The sequence below is a fragment of the Marmota marmota genome, unplaced genomic scaffold (genome assembly GCF_001458135.2).
Source record: "Marmota marmota marmota unplaced genomic scaffold, marMar, whole genome shotgun sequence".
Taxonomy (NCBI): Eukaryota; Metazoa; Chordata; class Mammalia; order Rodentia; family Sciuridae; genus Marmota; species Marmota marmota.
In genome coordinates this window covers 1,142,323-1,158,060 of record NW_025999991.1, presented here as the reverse complement: position 1 = coordinate 1,158,060, position 15,738 = coordinate 1,142,323, and the positions used below count along the sequence as shown (strand labels likewise).

General features: G+C 33.1%; 1 protein-coding gene across 6 annotated transcripts in view; it reads left to right on the top strand.

The window, feature by feature from the left end:
* Cdh19 (cadherin 19) overlaps positions 1-15,505 on the top strand; it is an 83,737-nt gene extending 68,232 nt beyond the window's left edge. For 5 of the 6 annotated variants that reach the window (XM_015499568.2, XM_048806619.1, XM_048806616.1 and 2 more), the window contains 3 exons: positions 8,847-8,964; positions 11,225-11,476; positions 13,334-15,505. In XM_015499568.2, the coding sequence (XP_015355054.1) occupies positions 8,847-8,964; positions 11,225-11,476; positions 13,334-13,824 (861 nt within the window). In that variant the 3' untranslated portion in view covers positions 13,825-15,505. Of the gene's footprint in view, positions 1-764; positions 1,572-8,846; positions 8,965-11,224; positions 11,477-13,333 lie in introns of those variants that run through there. The other variant, XM_048806620.1, reaches the window with a different exon arrangement.
* Positions 15,506-15,738: the final 233 nt, after the last annotated feature.

Genomic DNA, 15,738 nt, shown 5'->3' with positions numbered 1-15,738 from the left:
GTGGTTGTCCTCATTTCCATTTCAGAGGATTTGTCACTGATATACAGGAATGCCTTTGATTTATGCGTGTTGATTTTATATCCTGCCACTTTGCTGAATTCATTTATTAGCTCTAATAATTTCTTTGTAGAGCCTTTTGGGTCTGCTAGGTATAGAATCATGTCATCTGCAAATAGTGATAATTTAAGTTCTTCTTTTCCTATTTTGATGCCTTTAATTTCTTTCGTCTGTCTAATTGCTCTGGCCAGTGTTTCGAGAACTATGTTGAACAGAAGTGGTGAGAGAGGGCATCCCTGTCTTGTTCCAGATTTTAGAGGGAATGTAAAGGCAAATTTTTGTAGTTTACATGCTGGTAGTTTGGTGGTCTGTGTCTTTTTTTATTAATTAATTTATTTATTTTAGTTAGGCATATATGACAGTAGAATGCATTTTGATTCATTGTAACAAAAATGTGCTTATTAATTAATATCACATTATGCTTCAATTAGGTTAAACACATATGTCTTCAAACATTTATTATTTCTTCATGGTGAAAATGACAAGATTTTTTTCTAGTTTTTTGAAATATGCATTATGTTAGGATTTTAAAATATATAACTCATATAGCAATAATTTCATAATAGCTGTGAATGTATTTAAATTATCACCTTTATAAGAAAACCTATTTCTAAAGAATTTAAAAAGTGTTTTAATATACTTCATTTTCTATATACTATGATGCCCCAGGTGCTAAGTACATTTACCAAGTAAATCTGCATTTTCAGTGCTTTCAGCTGGGCCAAGATCACTGAGCAGAAGACTTGGGAAGACAGCACAACTTACACATTGGAGGCAAGAGGTCTAGGCCAGAGTATTAGATTTGGCTGATAAATATTTGTTGACTAAAGGCAGGTGATTCTAAAGACCACACTATATTTTTTATTATAACTCCTCAATTGTTGTTTACAATAACAATTATAAATAGCTGTGTTAATAGTAACCCTTTTCTACTTTTGCACCATATGAAAATGAGAAATATACATTTGATAGATTGGGTTTCCTTTGCTATTGCATTGGAGTTTATGTATAGCTCTACCACCTGAGTGGATGACACATTTTTTTTTCCAAGTTTCTGGTTCATAAGCTACAACTCAGAAGTCAGTGAATTTATAAAAATAGGAGTAATCACATTTTTTTGAAAATGAGGGTACCACTTAGTGACAGTGACACCATGCTCATAGGTGGCTTTGGGCCATAGACTGAAGTGAATATCACACTTATGTTTAGCAAAACAGAATGGCTCAAACCAAGATATTTTGTAATGAAATCCTTCCTGTTTAATGACTTATAGGATGATCACCAAATTGTATCTTATCCATATAATTATACTGTTAACTCATAGATTTTTAATTTGAGAAAAGTTAAATGGAATAACTTCACCTGAAGTCTCATAATCTGCATCTTTGCTTTCATGATGAAATAATTGTTTTAATGATAAAATATCTTGACAAAGTTCAAAATATAAATCACTGTTTCCATAATGTGTCTTAACTTTTTAAAAATTTGCAATGTACCCATAGAGTAATTGAAAATAGAATTAACATTTTTTATATTTAAAATGAGTTAATTATTCTTTCTTTATTCATTGGAACACCTGTAAGAATGAAAAGAAAAAAGAAAAAAAACTTGGAATATCAACTTCTACATCTTGGTAGAACTTTTCAAAAGGAAATTCAAATACTAATGTTTGGTACAACATACTATAAATGCGTAGCCAGAATTAAACCCTACTAAGAAAGGAAGAAATGTCTTTTGGATTTAAGGACACAGAGTTCTCCTGCACTCTGCTAAAATTTAAATGTAAAGTTACACAGGAATATCGATAAAATAGCATGTTTTTTTCTAGTTTACAGATGATTATACCATGCCTCAAAAAGTTTAAATAATTTTCCAACATCACATAATTTATAATGGATTAAGTCAAGCCTGTCCTATGTACTTGTCTCTAAGAGGGGAGCTAATTGTAACTATTTATGCCATAGTAATCTGAATAGCTACCCTTAAATTATTTTCATAATAGAAAACAAACATGGAAATAGGGTTTTCTCTATTGATTTGTAGAAAGAATTATATTCATCATATTAAGGTCAAGAGTCAGTTTGATTCTCACCTCCTGCCTGGGATAATCATAGTTCAAACTCAAAATGTCACATGGATCAGCCTTATTTTACAACCAATTTACTTTAAGGAGGAAGGACAGACATCATCAAATAATCATGAGGGGAACTTTCAGATGTCACTCTCAAATTATCTCAGTTTTATAAGCATCTGAAAGAATGTTACTCCACTCAAAACCAAAGGGAAACTTAAATATGTCTCCCCCCTGCTGTACTACAGGTGATGGACTGAAATCCATGTGCAGCTGATTTAACTGCTACCACTGTACATGACAACAAGGAATGTATTTTGTGTTCATTGAAAAGCCTTATTTTCATAATCTAGGCATTAGTGCTATGTTGTCGACAAGATTGTCCTTGTTCCTTTCATGTGTTTCTTCAGTGGTTAATAGTAGATTCAGACTAACTTGAGTTCAGATTTCTGGTTTGAAATTTTCTGGCTAGGTTTTCCTCAAGTAAAATCAAAACCAAACACTAAATAACAAAATAGCCTTTGAAAGAGCCACTAAAATCTTTCAAACATGCTATTAATCTCTTTCTCCTTCCTACATTTAGATAGTAATATATGAACAATCTATTGTTCATGAAATGTTTTGACAGAAATTAACATTATTTACTTTTGTAAGGTCTAGAAATTGTATTCTATTACACAGTGATGAACTATCCAACATTGTTTCAGTTAGAGTGGGACAACATAGGTGATGCTAGACCCATGGCACCTAGGTGTGTGGTCTGCTGTTCCACCTCATACTCCATCATAATGCCCCAGGGGTTAAAGCCCTGACAACCCATTTCTCACAACAAGTCCCTGTTATTAAGAGATATATGGCTGTATATCCTATTACATCAGAATTTTTGTTGTTAATAGCATGGGGAGTGAGCATTTCAATAAATTGATTTTGTATCCTGATACCATCAAAGTATATAAAACTTGTGTAAAATGTAATTTGTATAAAAAGATGATCTTTCTTAATTTAGGAATATTATCCCAAGTAAGAAGTGTTTTTGAATGCTATTCACATAATAAAGCACCTTAAATCCAATAAAAAGTAGAATAGTCTTTCAAATTGGCTTCTAAATTAATAGAGCAACCAGATTAATGAGTCTTGAAGTAACACAATTTGAGCCAATTAGATTCTACAACAATCAATAAATCATCCTAGAAAATCAATTTTCCCTGATTACCTTAATGTTAACATCAAGATTATCAGATTTTTTTAAACTTGTATTCACAAATAATTAAGGGAAAATTCTTTGGATAGTGAAACTTGTTCTTTCAAGATCGTGATGAGACTGTGTCTCCAAGTTCTTAGCAGGAAGCCTGTTCCCTTCTGTGAAGACCAGAATGTGCTGCCAGGTGCGCTGGCATTGCATAGAAGCAGCGCTGTCTGCGTGGACTGCAGAGGGCAGCAGACCCAGGTTCATGACTTTGGCAAGATGTGTGAGGGTATCTGCTGTTTACGATGAAAATGAAAAGTTGAGAGTCCCTCTGTAGCATCATTGAGATTGGCTTCCGCTGTTTGAGTGGAAGGATGTGAGGTTAATTGTGTGCTGAGGCTACATCTGATGCCACCCTTGAGTAAGAGTTGAGTGAAGTGTTTAAGAGAGCCTATGGATTATTTTTGCAATTTCCTATGAATCTATACCTATTTCAAAATACACAGTTAAGAGAATCATTAGGTTGAAATGAAACAAAATAAAATATTCAAGTAATGCTGTAAAAAAACCAAAGGAGAGAGAATTAAAGCAATGACCATTAAGATTATTAGAGCGTATGATATAAAATCCTAAGGGATATCTTAGTCAAGAGAACTGCAAACATGAATATGTCCAAAATATAAGTTGCAAATATCATCATAGGATTTAAACTTTCCCAAAATAAAGGAAGGACCTCCAGCCTATTTTTTTTTAAATATACGTTTTTTAGTTGTAGTTGGACACAATACCTTTATTTTTTTGTTTATTTTTATGTGGTGCTGAGTATCAAACCCAGTGCATCATACGTGCTAGGAGAGAGCTCTACTGTTGAGCCACAACTCCAGCCCTCCAAACTATTTTAAGTAGCTTTATTTATGGAAAAAGAAAAAAAAATTATGAAATTAGACATTTGCACATATTAATTTCAACACAAATAGTATTACAAATATGGTTGTAACAATATGTAAATTATTATTAAGAACAAGGTCTGAAGAATTAAAAGGTAATATCTAAAAACATAATGTTTTTAGAAAGATAGCAAAACTTAATATTTTGAATTTATTAAAATTTTCCATTATGTAATTATATTATTAATTTCACTAATGATCATTTTATTAATAACACAAAAGTTGCATTCTAGAAAGCTCTTTGATAAAATTGAACCAAATTTCTGCATTTCCATGAAATAAGTCAAATTTCACACATAATAAATATGAAAATGAACTGTTGTAACTCGTGCTAAAATCAATGATCAAAATCACATACTAAAAAACTTTACTATGCTTATATTGTTTGCTTTCAACTCTTCCTTTTCTCAATACTCCTAGCAAAAATATTAACACTCATCAAGATGTGCATGAAAGATATATGGACATCATCCTTACTTCCTCTTATGTTCATTCTCCAGATGCAATAAATCACCAAGTTCCACTGATTCCATCTTCTCCCTGTCTTTCATATGTCAATTTCTGTTTTCTTCTCACATATCCTACACTACCCAGGACCTAACATCTCTTCTGAAGTGGATCCTTCTTAGATAGTTATGAAAAGGGATGATCCTGTAATATCAAACTTTACTTCTTTTAATCTCACACCATGTACATGGCAATGCGTGCTAATTATATTTTAGTTATATTTTAATTATATATTTTTAATTATATTTTTTAAGCAAGGCTGTACACATGAAGACAGGTTCCTGGACAATCATATTTCAGTGGTTGTTCAATGGCCAAAAGAATACATAGTCCCTTTGGAAATGGGGAAAAAAATATTGCTTTGGTGACATCATGTGAAGCACAGCATACCCAAGAGGAAACTGTGGGACTCACAAGCTCTGTCTCCATCTGGAGTTATGTTGAGTATTCTCAATTCATGTAAACACTTCATTAATTTCTGTATGTTTCTTATTATAAATAACTTAAATCTTATGATTTTGATTGTTAGCATCGTTTTAGATCTCTTATCAGGAAGTATTCAATAACAATCAGTGGGTCCCTGGTATCATGACAACAGTTTTTTCATACCTGCTTTAAAAATGTGCTCAGAAAGAGTTTTTAAAAAACTAATTAATTTCCATGGGTCACAGGACCCCAAATAAAAATGAGTGATCATGCTTTTCCCTGATTCAGAACTTGTGATGTTCAGTATGAAGTCTAAACTCTGTAATATGCCATCTTAGAACATTTCATGATGCACACAAGACTCACTCTGCAGCAGGTTTTCTAATTTCAGTATATGTCCCAGGTCCTCTGATCTTATTTATTTTGAGCATTATGGACTTTAGGTGTTTTATGTATTTCAAGTACTTCCTCAACACTTTGCAGGTTTGTAGTTCTGTTTCTCTCTCTCCTCCACTAAAATGTGAACCATAGTGACAGGCAGTACGTGCCCAGGGTCTGGAAGCACTTGGCATGTTCTTGCCAGTGGAATAGGCATCAAATGATTATATCAAGACATTAATCAGATATTTTTTTACTTTAGTAGTTTTCATTCATATGTTAATTTTGTATAACATTTATAAAGTTTGAAATTATCCTAAAGGGAATTGAAATTATACATTAAGATAAAATTTTAAGAATATATAATATATAATTTTTAACCAAACATAGATTTATTTCTATAAGAAAATTGCCATTAAAAGTATGTAATCCAATTTTGTGAGATTCATTTTTGGAAATTCGGTATTTCTCTGTCTCTGTCTAGGACCAGAATATAATACTACCATGAACTTCTCAAAAATGTTTTCCCAGTAAACTGCTAACCAGGCAAAACTAGAGCAAAAACACTACTGTTCATATTTTCTTGTTGGCTCAACTATTATTACTGTATTAATTTTTACTTTGAGTTTTTGAACAGATATTTTTAAATTCTTTTGAGTTCTATAGATTATTTTTGTCAGAGTGGGTCTATTTTATAATCATTTTCCCAATAAATTAGTACAGAAGGTGATGGTCTAATTCAAATTTATGAATAGTGTTTTTCTGACAATGGGAAAGAATTTGCATCTTTAGCCTACTGCAAGGTACAAATCGCTAGAATATATACATAATCAAAAAGGCAGATGAAATTAAAAAAAAAAAACTATGTCATTTATTTATTGCATTTCCTACTTTTTCTTTGACATCTTTGTACTGAGGAACATTGCTTACTAAGTGCATTTTATAAAATTAATTTATGCAAATTATTACTCATTTTCTGTGTATTGATTCAATTTATATTTTATAATCTTTAGCAATTTACTCCTAGACTTATTTTAGAAGTAGGTTTTATTGGTAGCCTATCTGCAAGAAAAGGAAACAGACTCAAATATATTGTTGGAGACAATAGCAGCTTCTTAGTGTAGTTGTCAAAAAATTTGTGCTTTTCGAACGAGGATAATGAAGCTAGGAGTGACATTTTAGTAAGTGGTCCTACGTATGCCTCTTCTCTGGAAAAATACACAGTGCAGTGACTATCTTTCTTCCCGTGATTATCTTCAGAGTCAAACACTATTTTTACTCCATCAAATAATTAAGCGGCAACTTATGAAACTGCCAATATTAGACCATCTTTGACCCACAAACGTTAATCTCATTTACTTCTATCTATTATATCTCTGTCCTCTTGGTTTTCACGGGCTAGCATTTGGTCTGGGTGACACTTTCCCCATTAATTCATGTTTTACTCAAGAGTTAGTTCACTTGCTCTACTTCTGGCCTAAAAATACTTCCCTGTCTTTCACAGGAGACCTCAGATTATTTTCTTGCTTTTTAACCATTATTTTTGGTCTATATCTACTCTGTATATTATAAATGTTATATTATACATTTCTCTGTATGTCTCTGTCTTTAACATAAGAAATGTCCTGGTTGGCCTTCTCTGTTCCATTTCTTTTTTCAGTAACTTTATATCCTACCTGCAGGACAGCAGCAAACCCAGGGAAAGAGCCATGTGCCTGAGAATCCTCATGTAAATCTCTATCTCAAAACATCTGAGCATGAGATCGCATTGTCATTCTGAGCCAGCCCTTTCCTTACATAAAACTCAAGGTTAAATGGGGTCAATAACAGGATTTATTCAAAAGGGTTATGGCAAGAATAGGTGAAATAATATATAGAATAGCATTGAATCCATTGATGAATCCCTATTAAAAGACTCTCTAGGCTGGTCCAATATATTTCCATCATAGAGTTCACCGTACTATAGATAGGAAATTGAATGTAGTATATGAGAAAGAAATGGAGCAAAATTCTACCCAGAGAGAAAGGAGAAAATTAAAAGTGTGAGCTCTTGACATTTGTTGTAATTTGGAATTATTCGATTGCCTCTATTTCCAGTCTTTTTAATCATGGTGGCTTGTTGTATGTTGTTAACTTTTAAACTTGTCTTTGCTTCTCTCATAAATATAGAAGGGCAGAAATGGGTCCCAAGTTAGTCAACGTAAGTAAATCGTTTAGACCTCTGGGCAATGTAACAAACAGGTTTTTCTTAGAATTTTATTGAAAAAATGAACACAAAGTCCTTTTCACTGTTATTTTGAAAGGAAAAATGAATATCCTCAGTGAAGAAATTTTAATGTTGTCCTTTGTTATCTCAGATCATAAAACAGTGAAGTAATGCAGATATGAACACATCAGTTCTGAATTAATTCTTTTATTTCAAAACATGAATGTGTCAGTCAAGTAGTTCATTATTGTCAAAAAAAGATATGCTTGTCAAGATAGCATAGTGAGATTGTGATTAATTCTGAAAATTGAAGTAAATTGAGTATAGAAGCTAGTGTTTTAATTTTTCTATAATTAAAGTGCTTTTAACAATGTGTCAGACAAAACCATCCTCAGTTGCATGATGGCAAATACAAATTTATGAAGCTATATTTCAAATAACAGATCTCTCTCTACATGCATGAAGAACATTGTGAAGCTAATGCAATTTGTTGATTTAAAACACTTTTCTTACAATCTTTATGGGTCAAAGGAAATCATATACATTGCCCCTAAGCTTTAAATGCCTTATTCCCTCAAATCAATTAAAAAACTCATTACTTTAGCAAATACTTTAGTAAGACAATAACTCTACCTGTTTTGCACTCAGTATAAAAAGGAAATGTATAAATTCAGCAAGTCATAATGACTGGATTTCAGAAGAAGTAAGAATAAAGAAGGAAGTAAAGAAAGAAGGAAAGGGAAAATGTAGGAAAGGAGGGTAAGAGATGATGTCAAAATATAGCAACAATGTTTGAAGAACTTCCAACAAATTTAGCTTCTGGAATCCACATGATCCATTTATGAGAATGTATTATGTAAAAGTCATAACCCTCTTTAGAAATCACAACATACAAATTATTGTTGCCTAAGAAAATGTTTAATCTTCTCCATGATTTGACAATTACCATCTGTAGTGTCTTTAATTATTTGGCTAAAGTACTTAATAAAAGCTGAAAATAATAATAGCATTGATAATTGCCCTGAATCAATACAGCAATGATAAAAGTCTATCCCTGTCTTCTCGTAGGTGATTCAAACCATCAGCGCAGTAGACAGAGATGAATCCATAGAAGACCACCACTTTTATTTCACTCTCTCTGCAGAAGACACAAACAACTCAAGTTTCACAATCAGAGATAATCAAGGTAACACCATTCAGTCATAATGATTTTGACTCATTTTTCATAAATTGTTTTTTTTTATTTTAATGGAACTTGAGGCATTGTTTTTCACACTGTTTTTAATATCATAATGTCAAGAAATAAAGCAAAAGAGTAATAATAAGAAAAGTTAAAAAAAAAAAAACTCAGTGTCAAGTTCTGAAAATACTGGTCACACTTCCTTCTCACTGCATTTTTTTCAAATTAGAGGTGGTTTTTTAAAGTCACAGAGTCTGTAAGCCCTTTTCTGTCTGACCCGGCAAACTTCATTGCAGTCCTGGATTCTCGATTCCTTCGTTATCTTTTTCTTTTTACATTTTTTTTTTAGTTGTAATTGGACACAATACTTTTATTTCACTTATTTACTTTTAATGTGGTGCTGAGGATCAAAACCAGGGCCTCGCATGTGCTAGGCAAGTGCTCTACCACTGAGCCACAACCCTAGCTGTTCATTCGTATCTTAATCTTCAGTATTTGTCTGAAGAGAAAATACGCTTAGTGTACTGTGAGGTGAGCTTTTTTGATTCACAAATATTTAAAGTCATCAATAAGGAGTTATAAATATATGAAAGTCGTTTTTTTTTCTTTTCCCTCTAAACCAAATTATTTTATAAATCAAAGATAAAATATTCTGGAAGGATTTTGGGTAGAGAAAGAATTTTTCTTCCTTTTGTGTAGCAGTGGATTAATTATAGAAGGCCATTCTGTTCTTATTAAATTTGCTTTAGGAAGAGCTATTTGGCCATAATATAGATTTCTATTTAAACCTTTCTTTTTACCTCAAATATATAAGCCACTCAAATATCTATGACCAGATACCTGAGCCGTTCCTCCCCACCACTGGGTCCAGTCTCTGATTCAGAGGTGCCTTTGGTGGGAGAGGGCACAGACACATGTCTCTGTTTTATTTGTATCAAATTCTTAGTGAAAGTAGTTCAAATATATTTAGAAAAAAATCCCACAAGTATCAAATATAATATGTCTTATACATCTTTATAATGATTCAAAATATATTACTGAGGCAAAATAAATATAGCAAAACCTAAAGAACACAAGTTTGGTTTAATATTTGTAGTCCCAAGTAAGGTAACAAAACACATTGAATTGAAAAGATGAGAACTGTTTCTCACCACTTAAATCTGCCTTGTACATAAATTTCATGGGTTTTATGGACTTCAAGAGCATTATCTTTTTAGCATTGAAAAGATGATTTGGAAAAAGTTTTAACTACATATGCATTTCAAGAAGATTTCATTTATTTGCACTTTAGTATCATCATCTTATAAAGCAGACTGATGGATTCAGAACATACTTAGGTATGGCAAAAGTATTCTGAATAAAAAAAAAAAAAAAAAAAAAAAAAAAAAAAAAAACAGAGGAAATATAGATCTAAGACCCAAAGAATCACATTGACAAACATCATTCAGAATATCTTGGGACTTGGGGAAAAACAACTTTACATTTTGAGTATGTGTTGGCCATTTTCATTAATATTTTGAGTGTCTTCTCTAGATGAAAATTGAAGATTCTCTGAATTTTAAAAATAAAACGAGTGAAGTCAAAATGAGATATCCTACTATTATCTTTCCCTAAAAGTAAAATCAGTTCCTTTTTCTAATTAGAAAACCTACTATTTGATCACATGCTTTAATAGTTATATAATAGAAAATCTATGTATTTCTAGGATGTATGAAAATAATGGGCTCTAGATGTTAGAAAAAGCAGTATTAGTGCAATTGATCCAAATAAAACTGGTAGCATCTGCATAAAATTAATGCCAGTAACCCCTATAAATGCTCATATGTATAGAAATGTTTGCTCTGCTCTGCTTTTATTTTCTATATTTCTCACAAACGTTTTGGAACTGATTTAAATAATTCATCTCATTTCACAATTAGGTAATGTCAAAGCATTAATTAATTTTCAGGGAACCTTCAAGTTGTCTTTTTTTTTTAATTTTTATTGTTGGTTGTTCAAAACATTACATAGTTCTTGATATATCATATTTCACACTTTGATTCAAGTGCTATATGTAAATCAATGGATGTGTAACTGATGTGATTCTGCAATCTGTATACGGGGTAAAAATGGGAGTTCATAACCCACTTGAATCAAGTTGTCTTTTAATCAAAAATTTTCTCTTTTATTTGAACTTATTTAATCATATCTCTATAGTAGTGGCTCTAATACACAAGATGGATTGATTTATTTTATGTTGTTGATAAATTTTGGTATCTTGTTTTAGATAACACAGCTACAATTTTGACTAATAGAAGTGGTTTTAGCCTTCAAGAAGAGCCCAACTTCTTCATAACCGTTTTAATTGCGGACAACGGGATTCCATCACTTACAAGTACAAACACACTTACCATACATGTCTGTGACTGTGACGACAGTGGGAATACACAGACCTGCAGTGATAAGAAACTCGTGCTTTTCTTGGGACTCAGAGTGGAAGTAATAATTGCTATTCTGATCTTCATTATGGTAATATGTGGTAAGTAGTGCTGAACTGAACATATCTCCACTTATTAAAGTAACATGATAAATATATAATTATGTTACAGCAGTATGGTTTAATTGCTATTCTAAATGTATTATAATTTTAAAACCAAATAGAGTGAATGAAAAATAGAGTGGGCAAATCCACATTTCAAACTGAAGATCACTGACCCTTCAATTTTAAGAGTATGTGTACGTATGCCAGTTTATAAATGTTTTGACATATGCATTGCACAAATATAAGATATAAAAATACTTTAGAACAATTGGGCACTTCTGTTGTCCAGAACATAGTCCTCGTGCTCTGCATGTATTACAAAATTTTATCTTCATAGTAACCTTATGAAGTAACAGTGGTTATGGCCACCTTCCCTGTCCTCCCTGCTTCCCCAACCCTTTTAGAGGATTTTTGCATCTATGTTCATCAGTGATGTTGGTCTGTAGTTTTCTTCTCTTGCAGTATATTTGTCTGGTTTCAGTATCAAAAAGTGTTATTAGCCTCAAAAAATGAATCTGGAAGTATTCCCTCTCCTAATTTTTTAGAAGATTTTGAGATGTACTGGAATTACTTCTTCAGTTGTTCAGTAGAATTCAGCATTGAAACCATGAGGTCCTAGACTTTAATATAGATTTTGATTATTGATTCAATATGCTTACTACTTATTGTTCTGTCATGATTTCCAGTTTCTCCTTGGCACAGTGTTGGTAGCTATATATTTTAGGAATTTATCTATTAATTCCAATTACTTGGTCTGTGATAGTTTACAGTATGTTTTATTATCCTTTATTTTCTGATATCAGTTATGATGCCTCATCTTTAATTTCTAATTTTACTAACCTGAGACTCCTCACTGTTTTCTTTTTGTATAAAATAGTACCCAATATATTTATCTTTGTGAAAATTCTAACATCCCTTGATATGTGTTTCAAATCCTATCTCTGATGTGCTGAAAAGATATGTAAATCCAAGGATGCAGAAAGGTTGGTTAGCTTAGTTGTACACACGCGCGCACACACACACACACACACACACTCACACACAAGCATGCACGTGCATATGCACACACAGTTTTTCTTCTAATTAAAAAGTGTTCTGAAATTGTTCTGTTTCTACATTTTGCTAAAACTATTTTATGTAATAAATATTGATCGGCACAAACCAGTATTATGATTCAAATGCAAGATAGTTTGGAGTTTCTGAAATTAATGTGGTATCATGGGGCCCAGGCTCTGAAACAACTTTCTTAATTTGAAGATGACCTTTCTGTCTCTCAGCTGGGTCTTTCTGGGGATGTGATTTAAATGCTTTTAGGCTTTATTTTTCTCATTTTAAAGGGATATAATATATATATTAATTTAATAAGAATTAAATCAATAAATAAATATAATTTTTAGAAGAAACTGGCATATATTTTGTGGTCAATAAATACCAACTTAGAAAATAATCATGTCACAGAATTTCCCCTTAATGTGGAATATCAAACTGTCCTGTTCTGAACTTACTTTAAGTGGACTCATTGGTCACTAAGTTTGCCAAGTGTATTCAGATTGGAAAAATGCTCCATTAATCTTCTTGGTTCCATTTTAATATTTGAGAAAAGTAAAATTTGAATTCTAAATTGTTCACAGAAAACAGTTCAATGTATTTTCACAGTGTTTTCCACCTCTAAGTCATCAGCCAGAATGTTATCTTCTTCCTTATGTCATTTTGCAAGTCCAGTTTTAAAATATTTTCTGTCACGTTATCTTCAAAATCAAGGTTGTGTCTGGAGCTTGTAACAAGCTCAAGGATTGTGAAGTTTATTATGCTCTGTATGTGTTCATTCATATTCTGATACATTTTCTTCATCAGGGTTTGTATTTTTGATGTTGGCTCTAAGACAACAAAGAAAGCAGATCCTCTTTCCTGAGAAAGGGGACGTCTTCGGAGAGAATATCTTCTGCTATGATGATGAAGGAGGTGGAGAAGAAGACACAGAGGCCTTCGACATTGCCGAGCTCAGAAGCACCACGGTGATGCGGGAACGCAGGGCTCGGAAGACCACCTCCGCGGAGATCCGGAGCCTCTACAGGCAGTCTCTGCAGGTGGGCCCCGACAGCGCCCTCTTCAGGAAATTCATCATGGAGAAGCTGGAGGAGGCGGACTCGGACCCCTGCGCCCCACCCTTTGACTCCCTTCAGACCTACGCCTTCGAGGGCTTGGGGTCCTTGGCCGGCTCCCTGAGCTCCTTAGGGTCAGCCGACACCGACCAGGATGAAAATTTTGATTACCTTAATGAGCTGGGACCTCGATTTAAAAGATTAGCATGCATGTTTGGTTCTGCAGTGCACTCCAACAATTAGGACTTGTTACCATAAAAAAATCCCCAAAGTTCTAATGTCCATTTGAGCAAAATGCGTTGTGTGGTCTGGCTTTCTGCAGCGTGGTGAGCCTGAGTTTGTAGTTTTCCGATGTCCTTGGAGTACATTGTCCTTAAAGAAAAATTTTGGAAGAGATGCACATAAATAGACCTCAGATGCTAGTGCAAGCCAGTGCCACCTCATGACTGCAATGTTCCTCATAAGGTTCCATTATATCCAGGGCAAATTCTCAAAGTGTTTTATTGCCCAACCTGAGAAAGAGAATCAGGCCCTCCAATGTTGTTTCATTCATTTAATTATTTTATTCCCGCAAAGTAAGAATAAAGCATGGATGAGTGACGTTCCTGATGATATAGAGAGATAAAATTTATCATCTGGAGAATCTGATGGTTATATAGACATGTAAAAAAACTTATGTTACATTAATAAGCGGGACTGTGAAAGATTCTATGAATCATTTGGGTTTGATATTTTAAAATTCTTGCCAAGAAGGCTCTTCAAACCTCATTTAAAATTTGTACATATATTTGATATAAATGAATTACTTTGTTAATCACTGTAGCAAGCTTCATGTGAACAAGTTTCAATGAAGTGTGAGTACCATGAAAAAGTGTGCTGCGGATTAAAACTCTGTTTCATACTGTGGAGTACAGTTTGGTAATAAGTGCATGAAGCTAATGAAAACCCACAAAGTAGCTTCAGGTTCTCCTATCTGCTGTGAAATGGTATTCGATATCAAAGAGTTGAAAGGCAAGGACGCTAATGAGATAAATGGAGAAAAGAACTCTGTGACCTTTTATATATTCAGATATGTCTGTATCTATCTTTCAATCCACCAATGAGAACTGTGATATTCTGGAAAAGGAGCTACTGACATCTCAATCACAAGGTAGTACTTTGAAACTTAGAATGTTTTGCTGCCTTTTGAACCCAGAGAGCTCTAAGGAAGGCTGACTGCTTGAGTTGGCAGGGAAGGGGACAATGATAGCTGGGGACAATGCAAGTCCCAGTCTTCAACCAGGCAAAGCTGCGTAAGTTTCCCGCAGATTAAATGATTGCTTCTGTAGAAAGGTTGCACAGATGGTAGATGCTTGGAGGAAGCTTAAACCAGTCATCCAAAGAACATGCCACACAGCTGAAGGAACAACAGAAACCTCAAGTTTTTGAGATGTGTCTCTGACTACCCCATGCATGCATGTACCCTAGGATAGAGGGTCAGGACCTGGCTGCCTGTCATCACGGAGGACACTGGCTGTGAAGTTATGATTGCTCCAGCATACTTATCATGCCCCTTATCTCTCTTCTTCCCACCCCAATCCAGACCCAGAGAACCAGAAACAGTAGAAAGACATAGAACTCACCCTGGGTGTGAAGTTAAGGTCTTCTATTAAATGGAAAATAGATTGTTTCTCTTAATATTTGAAAATTCCCAGAAGCTGTGGAAACTATCTGATATTTATCATGGTGGGCATAAAAAAAAAAAGAAAGAAAGAAAGAAAAAAATGTTTAAGCGTCTAAAATTGAATTAAAAAAACAAATATTTTCATGATGATTCCCTAATAAATACTGGAGACATTAAGATGTCAAATCACTTTGTATTTCTAATACTTCCAATAATAATTAGAAACTCCATTTTCGAACATGAATAATAAGCAAAATAAATAAAATTATATATAATGTACAATGTTTATAAAGTCTATTAAAGTGATTTACACAAATTTATTTCACACATTTTCTTGCATTCGTTCTTTTAGTGTATAAAATATCAGATGTACTATTGAATTCCATAGTTTATGAGTTCATTTTTAATTATTTACAACTTGCTAATCTATTTTCAACTTGCTAACCTAAAGGCAACATATTTTAAACTTTTCTCTTAGCTACAAATAAGGCTGG